General features: G+C 58.0%; 1 protein-coding gene across 1 annotated transcript; it reads left to right on the forward strand.

The window, feature by feature from the left end:
• The first annotated feature begins 2,920 nt into the window (after nt 1–2,920).
• On the forward strand, nt 2,921–9,229 carry CHRNG (cholinergic receptor nicotinic gamma subunit). The gene is made up of 12 exons (XM_079132247.1): nt 2,921–3,263; nt 3,363–3,502; nt 3,749–3,793; nt 3,960–4,069; nt 4,616–4,771; nt 5,599–5,696; nt 5,941–6,141; nt 6,348–6,462; nt 6,651–6,765; nt 7,419–7,635; nt 7,861–7,994; nt 8,285–9,229. The coding sequence occupies exons 1-12, from the start codon at nt 3,209–3,211 to the stop codon at nt 8,456–8,458; spliced, it is 1,560 nt and encodes a 519-aa protein (XP_078988373.1). The 5' UTR covers nt 2,921–3,208; the 3' UTR covers nt 8,459–9,229.
• Nucleotides 9,230–9,585: the final 356 nt, after the last annotated feature.

Raw genomic sequence — 9,585 nt, forward strand, 5'->3', positions numbered from 1 at the left:
GTTCTTCATGTAACTGAAGAGAAAGAAATACCCTTTAAGATCAAAGCTGACCCTAGTCACTTCTGCCTTCCGCAAATTCCAGATGCAGATCTTTAATTTTATCTGAATAAGGAAACCAGCTTAAAGTCACACATGTCAGCCAAGCAGGAAGCCCAGGATTTCCCCGGAATCACCCAGCAATTCAGGGAGGGTCCCTGATTCCTGCACAGAGGTGAGAGAGGGCCCGAGTCAGGACCCTCCGCCACGCTCAGTGCTTCCCTTGGCCACACGGTGGTGCTGTTGGCAGTGGGTCTTCTTCCAGCCACCAGGAGCCCAGCTGTCACCTGCTCAGGTGACTGTGGACCTTCCACAGAAGACAGCCCCAAAATGCCACACCCAACCAAGGGTGCCTTTTGCACATTTCTGCCAGGGACCAGTCAGGACTGGTCCACCCTGGTTGACATGGGACTCCATCTTCCCTGCCCAGAGGTCACACCCACGGGCGGCCTCTCCGGAAGCCAGCAGGGTCACCAGCAGTATTTCAGTGGGCAAGGGATCAATGCCTTGAGCTACAAGGAACCAGAAGCCCAGGGCCAGAGCCCCAGCTTCCTTCCCACACAACAGGAGTCCAGGGGAAGTGTGGCTGCATTGGCTCAGCAGTCCAGCAAGGCCCGTCTCTAGAGCACATGGGCCTTATTCTCATGCTTGCTGCCTCAGATTGCAAGATGAATGCCACAGCTCCACAGTTCACATCTACGTTCAGGCAGCAAAGTGGCCAGACAGTTCTGACTCCTTTTTATGAGGAAGCAACATGAAGTCCCATAGCATTCCATTGGTTAAGACATCACACAGCTACCTCCATTCTGCAAGGGAGCTTGGAAAATACGCCCTCCGTAACCATCGCCACGTGGATCCTGTTGCATCTGTGGATTCAACCAGCCATGGACTGGAAATATTTGAGACAAACACACACACAAAAAAACAAAACAAAACAAAACAAAAACAAAAACCCTGTCTATACTATATACACACACTGACTTTTTCTTGTCACTCCCTGAACAATACAGTGTGACAAATATCTGCACATTATTGATATCATATGAGGAGGCATTACAGGCAATCTAGCGACGATGGAAGGCGCACAGGAGGACCACCTAGGTTGGATGTAAATACTGCACTGTTTTACACCAGCCACTGGAGCAGAGGCAGGGTTGGTGTCTAGGGAGTCCTGCCTGGGAGACCGAGGGGTGACTCTATTTAGTTTTCAGCCTCTGTAATAGGAGGTAGGGAAGGGAAGGGGCTGATGGGCAGTAAGCGATGCCCACCTGTGACTCTCTCCTGGTGGGCCCTGCCCTCCGCACCTGACCCCAGGCACAGCTGCCCCCACAGAGGAATCAGCATCCTTAGCCCTCCCCTCCGGAGCCGAGAGGGACCAAACAGGATGGGCAGCACCATTCCTGCCAGTGTGTAATCCAGTCTCCGCGCTGGTCCCTCCCAGATGCTGTGGGGAAGGAAAAGGACAGAGTGGCAGCATCTACCTGGCCCTGCACCTCAGCACTGCTTCCTGACCAGAGGCCCCTGATGAGCCTTGGCACAGGTGGGCTTGGAGGGGAGCAGAGAGGTGGGACGCTGGTCTGCAGAAGAGGCGAGGGATTGCGCCGGAGGCCAGCGGGGCGGGGCAGGCAAGCGGTCACAGGTGGGAAGGGGCCATTGGCTCTGAAGCTCCAGGGGAAGTGGGTTTCACAGACAGATGCTCAGCGAGAGCAGAGCTCTGGAGGGAGGTGGGAGCTGCCAAGGGAAACAGGAGGGTCTGTGTGGTGGTGCATGCCTGTCACCCAGCACGTCAGGAGGCTGAGGCAGGAGGAGGCTGAGTTTGAGGCCAGCCTCAGCCACTTAGCAAGGCCCTGTCTCAAAATAAAATTTGAAAAAGGACCGTGAATGTAGATCCATGCAAAAGTGCCCCAGAAACCCCTCCCTCCCAACACACATGCAAGAAAGAAAGGAAGCAAAAAGGAAAGAAATGAGAGGGACAGGGGCAGGTGTGACCACTAGGACAGCCGGCAGGCCGCCCAAGAGGCAGCACAGTGGAAAAGCAAGCCAGGCCCGAGAGGCTGGGGAAGACAGGTGCTGCCCGCCACCCCCAGCCCAGACCTGGCAGCACAGGAAGGACACCGGGGCCCCTGGGGGGCTGGCCTCTGAACCAACCTCCCGGGTCTCCCAGGACGGCCCGACTTCTGGTTTGCCAGCACACTGTGAAGTGTCACAGGCAACAACCCGGCACCTGTCCCCAGGACACCAGGAGCCCTTGAAGTGTGATGTGGGTGGCGCTGTGGGCCCCTGGATCTCCCTTCTTGCCCATGTACAGAATAGACGGCCACAGGTAGGCATCCGCCTCAGCCCGGCCCTTTCCCAGCCACACTGTGAGGGAGTGGGGCTCATTTTCTCACCCTCTCTCCCCGCTGGTTCCCCTCCTCCAACTGCAGGAGATATGACCTCAACTTCTGTCTGCTGCCTCAGTGGACCTTGAGTTCTTATAAGCGCTGGGACACTCCTGGGTGTCCCCAGCTTGTGCTGTGCCTGCCACAGTCTGTTGGATGGGGCTCCACTGAGGAGCCCCCGCTCAGGAGCTGTCTGAGTCCCAAGAGCCCCGAGCTCCCCATCCTTCTCAGCCCTGCGATCCCACAGCATCGTGCCAGGTCTGTGTGCTGTGTCTCAGGGCACAGAAGGACCTGACTGGCCTGCCGTGCGGTACCAAAACCCTGGACTGTGCGTGTTTTTCTCCTGGACGCTTCACCTTCCCCTGCTCCCAGTGTCTCAAGCAGCGGAGTGGCCCACGAAGATGTCAGGCTGGTGGCAGAGATTTGGGGTCCTCAAGCACGTCACAGAGAACCTCCTGTACAAACCATGGGCTGTCTCTGTCCCACACCCATCTGTTCCTGGTTGTGTCCTAAACCCAGCCTGGAAAACAGGGTTGGGTTGGGCCACCATCTGTGTTCAAGGGTGGGGATGGGGGTGCAGACAGCCACCCTCCCTGTCTGGGGGCCCAGGTAACCTGAGCCCAGCATTGTGTGCATCCTGGGACAGCTGACAGTGCTGTGGTCGGACAGCTGGTGGAGTGACCAGCCGGGGTGGGAGTAGGCTGTCACATGACACCTAGCCCATCTCTTTCCCTCTGCCCTGGACTGGGAGTTGCTGTCCCATCCCTGTCACTGGAGAGAGCAGAGGCACCATGCATGGAGGCCAGGGACTGCTATTCCTCCTGCCACTGCTGGCTGTCCACATGGGTACAGGGGGTTTGGGTCTGGGGGGCCCAGAGGACGGGTCCAAGGCCTCAGGGGACAGGGGGTCTGGAGGGCTGTCAAGGTTCCTGCTGTCTGTTGCAGGGGCCCAGGCCCGGAACCAGGAGGCACGCCTGCTTGCTGACCTGATGCACAGCTACGACCCCCACCAGCGGCCTGCAGAGCGTGACTCAGACATCGTCAATGTCAGCCTGAAACTCACCCTCACCAACCTCATCTCCCTGGTGAGCGGTGGGAGGGAAGGGGGCTGTCACCAGGCCTTGGGACTTGCTGGGGAGAGAAGGGCCTGGCTCCAGCACCCAGGAGGGAGGAAGGACTCACGGGGCTGAGGGGCTGCTGGGATCATGAAACTCCTCTGGTGGGGGCACTGCTCAGGAGGCTGGGGCCTCTCGGTTCCGTCGGTGGCCTCTGGGAATAGCACGAGGGAGAGCAAGGTACGAGGGGCTCAGCCCTTCATTCTGCACCCCTAGAATGAGCGAGAGGAGGCCCTCACCACCAACGTCTGGATAGAGATGGTAAGAGGCCACCCTGCTGCCCTTCTATGAGCGTCCCTACCCAAGGGCCCTGGCCTCCAAGAGCTGCCTCCCCTGCGGCAGCCCCTCCTGCTCCTGGGCTGCTCTTCCATTCCTGGGCACTGTGCAGGCCAGAGCAAAGGCCTGGCAGCCACCTCTCTCCCTGCAGCAGTGGTGTGACTATCGCCTGCGCTGGGACCCCCAAAACTACGAGGGCCTGTGGGTGCTAAGGGTACCGTCCACCATGGTGTGGCGGCCAGATATCGTGCTGGAGAACAAGTGAGCAGCGGGCACGGGCGGGGGTGGGGGGACCAAGGATGCCAGACCAGGGCACAGCTGACAAGGCGACTCTGGAAAAAGACACGGGGTGGGGGCAGAGGGTGCAGAGCAGGTGTGTGGGACAGGGTGGGGGGCTGGGAAGGACTTGATGAGCAGGTCATGGGGCAGACCCCACCCCCAGCTGGCATGGACCCTGACCTCAGGGCCAGCACCTGACTCTACACCTGGCTCTGTCCTGCTGTTGGACTGGGCCACCTCCCTGCAACCTGGGCCTGGTGACAGGGTCTGTCGTTAAGAGTCTAACAGTGTTAGATGCTGTTATCGCCATTACTGTTAATGATCACAGGAGAAGAGAAGCAGAGATCAGGGGTGGGCCTGGAGGGAGCCTGTCCAGGGGGAAGTTGCTTGGGGGGCAGTTGTGGTTCAAGACCTATCAGAGGAGTGGCAGGTTGGGGGTGTTGGTGTCCCCAGGCCTCCAACCACATGGGGTTTCTGCCAGGCTGTTAGGGTCTGAACCCACAGTGGTGGCCTGGCCTGTGTCCACAGTGTGGATGGCGTCTTTGAGGTGGCCCTCTACTGCAACGTTCTGGTGTCCCCTGATGGCTGTATCTACTGGCTGCCACCCGCCATCTTCCGATCTTCCTGCTCCATCTCTGTCACCTACTTCCCCTTTGACTGGCAGAACTGCTCCCTCATCTTCCAGTGAGGCCACTTATGGGGCCGGGGCGATTCTAGGAGCTGTTCTGAGAGGGCCCAGGCACGGGTGGTGGGCGAGTGTCCTGGGGTGCCCCAGGGGCAGGGGCCAGGCTCCGTTGCTCCCGGAGTCTGCATGCATCTCAGGCGGAGACTCCTGAAGGAGAGCAGCCCTCTCACTCACCTTCTTCACTGCCTCCGTCTTCCAGTCTGTGCCCCAAGCCAGGAATCGACATCTGGGGCCGTCCGTAAGTAGGGGGTGGGGAGAAGGCGACCTGCGTGCCTAGGCACCCACAACACCACCACCAGGTGGGGCTATCCCAGGAGGGGAGACCAGGCCAGGGACCAGGGGCCAAGCCTGTATGTGACCAAACCACATCTGGGGGTCTCTGGGTCTCGGTTCCTTCTCCATAAGAGCGGGAAGTGGGGCCTGCATGAGGTTTTCCTGTCTTTAGGCAAGTGGTTTTTTGGCAGGGAAATCTGGCAGCGCAGGTCCTTCAATAACCAGACGTGAGAGGGCCTCTCCTGGAGGGCATGCATTCTCTATTACAGTTGTTGGCAGCAAGGGATGAACACAGAGTGGCTCTGGGTACTTTGATGACAGCACGGAACAGCAGCCTCCTGGCCCTTGGACTCAAACAGCCTGGTGCCCAAAGAGCCCATGTGCCCCCGCCCCACCCCCACACCTCAGAGCCAGGGCTTTATGGAGAACCTGGAAGTGTGGAGCTGGACTTTTTGAAGCCCAGTGCCCACTGCTGTCCTCAAACGGTCATGTCTGTGCCTTTGCGGGTGGGTCTCCTTGCACTCGTTGACCCCTGTGCCCTCTGTGCCCGCAGGTCTCAGACCTACAGCACCAGTGAGATCAACCTGCAGCTGAGTCAGGAAGGTGGCCAAACCATTGAGTGGATCTTCATTGACCCTGAGGCCTTCACAGGTAACCTCTACCTTCAGGACCCCCACCAGATGTGGCTGAGGGGTCAAGGTCAGACCAAGGCCATGCCCCTCCATGGAGCTCAGAATGAAAACTACAGCAACCCACGAAGAAAGTTCCTGAAAGATCCAAGGAACTTCTGACTTCTTCTGTGACAATCAGTCCCATTTTGGAGGGAGGGTGGTCAATATCCAGTCTCCCACACCACTGGTGTCCCTCAGAGTGCCCACTGCTTGTCCACCTGTAGAGAACGGGGAGTGGGCCATTCGGCACCGACCAGCCCAGATGCTGCTGGACGCAGAGGCACCAGCTGAGGAGGCAGGCCACCAGAAAGTAGTGTTCTACCTGCTCATCCAGCGCAAGCCCCTCTTCTACGTCATCAACATCATCGCGCCCTGCGTGCTCATCTCCTCTGTGGCCATCCTCATCTACTTCCTGCCTGCCAAGGGTACTGGAACCCAGGGAGGGGAGCCATGCCCCTGTCTGGCACAGGGGACCGCTGGGAGGTCAGGGAAGGCCCTACCCAGGGCGCAGAGCAGCACCATAGCCAAGGAGCAGGGACCGGGGCTCCTTGTGGGGTGAGGGGTTCATCCGAGGGCAGGGAGGGAGGAGGGAGGGGGAGACCCACTCTGAGGGCCTCTCGGTCACGGTCAGCGGGCGGCCAGAAGTGCACAGTGGCCATCAACGTGCTCCTGGCCCAGACCGTCTTCCTCTTCCTGGTGGCCAAAAAGGTGCCCGAGACCTCACTGGCGGTGCCACTCATCAGCAAGTAAGGCCAGTCCCGACTCCCACCCACCCCTCCCTCCCTTCTTGAGACGCCCAGCATGGCCCTCCTGCCATCCCTCCACCCACTACGCTCTGCTCGGGGACCTGAGGGGAGCAACCCCTCATGGTAGAGGGAGTCTGGGCACCGTGTACCCCAGGGCCACCCAGCCCCCACCCACCTGCTCCTGACAGGTACCTGACCTTCCTCATGGTGGTGACCATCCTCATTGTCGTGAATGCTGTGGTGGTGCTCAACGTGTCCCTGCGGTCTCCCCATACACACTCCATGGCCCCAGGGGTCCGAAAGGCAAGGCCCCTCCCTCCCTGTCCACTCCAGCAGTCTCCTGTCCAGCACGTTCACACATTTACCTTTACGCTGCCCTGGTCATACTCAGCAGCAAACCCATCCTCTCCGTTCCTTCCAGTTGGTGCTCAAATGGGTAGATGATGAGGATGACAAGGAGATTACATGCATGAGCTTATTTAATCTTCATAAAACCCCTGTTAAGTGGATATTAGTATCATTTCCATTTAACAGAAGAGAAAATCTAGGCTCAGAGCAGTTAAGTAGCTTGCCCAAGGTCACACAGCCAGAGAGTGGTGGAAGCAGTCTGATTCAGAATCTGTGTGTCCACCTGCAGCAGATGTCTGGGGCCCTTGTTACACATGTAGAGTCCCAGGAACCTGTGTGTCCAAGGCCAGAAGAGCAGGCATGGGGGGCAGGGTGGGTAATGATCCGTGTTTGTGACAAGCACCCTGGTGATTCTGATATGCACAAAAGTTTGGGGCCTCAGTATCCATGTTCAGAACAGAACAGCCAAGCTGTGCCAGGCCAGTCACTGCCCTAACATGCTGCCTCCAAGACCTGGCAGCACGAGATTTCATGCAAACCTCCAGCTTTAGCTCCAAAGCTCAGCCTGGTTGTCCAAACTCAGCCACCCAGAGCGACACCCTCTGCAGGTGTTCCTGCAGCTCCTGCCACAGCTGCTACGGATGCATGTTCGCCCACTGGCTCCAGCCACTGTGCAGGTCACCCGGCCCAGGCTCCAGAATGGCTCCTCCTCAGGGTGGTCCCTCACAACTGGGGAGGAGGTGGCCCTCTGCCTGCCACGCAGCGAACTCCTCTTCCAGCAGCGGCAGCGCAATGGATTGGTGAGGGCAGCACTGGAGAAGCTAGGTGAGGCCCACCGTGCCACTGGGGACACTCCTGCCCAGGGACTCTAGTTGGGGAGCTGGGCACAGCAGATGAGTGTTGGACAAGTTGGGGAGGGTGGGGCTGAGGTTTCTAAGGAAATACCAACTTCTCTGCCTGTTTCTCCTCCATTTATGATGTCCTCCACTGGAGAGTGGCCTTACCCTGTACACTCCATTGGGGAGTAGCCTTACCCTCTCTCCCCATCAGAGAAAGGCCTAGAGCCAGGGCAGAGCCAGGAGTTCTGCGGTAGCCTGAAACAGGCCGCCCCAGCCATCCAGGCCTGTGTAGACGCCTGCAACCTCATTGCCCGTGCCCGGCACCAGCAGAGTCACTTTGACAGCGTAAGTGGGTCAGACTAGGATGGGTGGGGTGTCCAGGCCACATGAGTGCATGAGCATGAGATGGGGGGTGAGTGGGGTGTCCAGGATAGGGCAGTGGGTGGGAAAGATGGAGCTAGGAACAGGGAGGAGGAGGGTGCTTAGGGAGAGGGGACATGGAAGAAGACAGGCTGGCACCTGGAGGGAGGTGAGAAATGCCCAAGGAAATGGAGAATGGAGGCTCAAGGACAGAAGAGGAGCCGGGGCAGGCTTGGTGCCACCACAGTCACTTCCCACCCTCCTCCTGCCCTCAGGGGAATGAGGAGTGGTTCCTGGTGGGCCGCGTGCTGGACCGCGTCTGCTTCCTGGCCATGCTCTCACTCTTCATCTGTGGCACTACTGGCATCTTCCTCATGGCCCACTACAACCGGGTGCCTGCCCAGCCATTCCCTGGAGACCCCCGTCCCTACCTGCCCCCTCCAGACTGAGTCAAGCCATGGCTGCTGGACACAGGGGAGTCACATTTGTGGGTCCTCCTGTCTCATCAGCTGTGCTCTGCCGCTAGGTCATGAGGATGCTCTTTGGGAAGTGCCCTTTGGGTTGTGTGAGCCAAATTGCCCTGGGAAGAGCTGGGGAAATAAAGAGCTGAGTTGAGTCCTGGAGTGGTTGGGGATGGGCTGTGGTCAGGGCACACTACAGGGGTTGGCACCTACACAACATCAGCTAGATGGCCCTGGCACTAGCCACTCCTTTCTCTCCAGCAAAGCATCAGCTGCCATCATTGTGAAGCCATAAAAACTGTTCTGTATCATGCCCCAGCTGGATGAGTCCTCCCAGGAGGAGGGCAATCAAGAGAGGTGTGAAGAGCCCTCTCAAAAGAAGGGTGGCAGCCCATGCCAGCTAGCATGTAGCTCCCTGTTCCTGGGTGCTACAAGCATCCAACAGTCACCTGAAGCAAAGACTTTCCACTGGTGCCTTTTTGTCACTGACCACAAAAGATTTGAGTTGTATCATCTTTTTTCATTGCTAACAATTCCTCACAGCATCACAGACAGGAAAGAGTCACTATTTCTCCTTGTGCCATATGGGCAAATTTGGGCCCAGAGTAAGAGGGACTCCCCCAGACCACTGGTGATTCAGGGAGGTTCAGAGTTCCGAGTTCCTGACTCTGACCTAATCTCACACACTCTAAGATTTTATGACCTGAACAACGGGTCTTCTTCCCATTCTTCTCTAAAGCCGGGGCCATTGCACTGGTTCCAAGACATGGTTAAAACAAGGAAGAGCTAGGCAGGAAGCTAGCATTAACAAGGAGTCACCGGGCTCCGCCTTGCAGGAGACCTTGATCAGACTCTCTTGGCCCCACCTATCATGAAATAAGATGATTAGCTGAGGTCTTCCTGAGGTACAGGCATGGCCCTGCTCTGAGTATGAAGGGGCCTGAGTTCTGCTGGTGCCCAGGGCACAACAATGGGCCAGTCACTTATGCCTCTTAAGCCTGTTTCCCCATCTGTAAATACGGACACAGGTATTGATTTCTACCTTAGCCTCACCACGGGATCGAAGGTGGGGGTAACAGTGATTCCAAACTGTGAGTGAGTGCCCCCTAAAGCCT

This window comes from Sciurus vulgaris, assembly GCF_902686455.1.
Source record: "Sciurus vulgaris genome assembly, chromosome: 3".
NCBI lineage: Eukaryota > Metazoa > Chordata > Mammalia > Rodentia > Sciuridae > Sciurus > Sciurus vulgaris.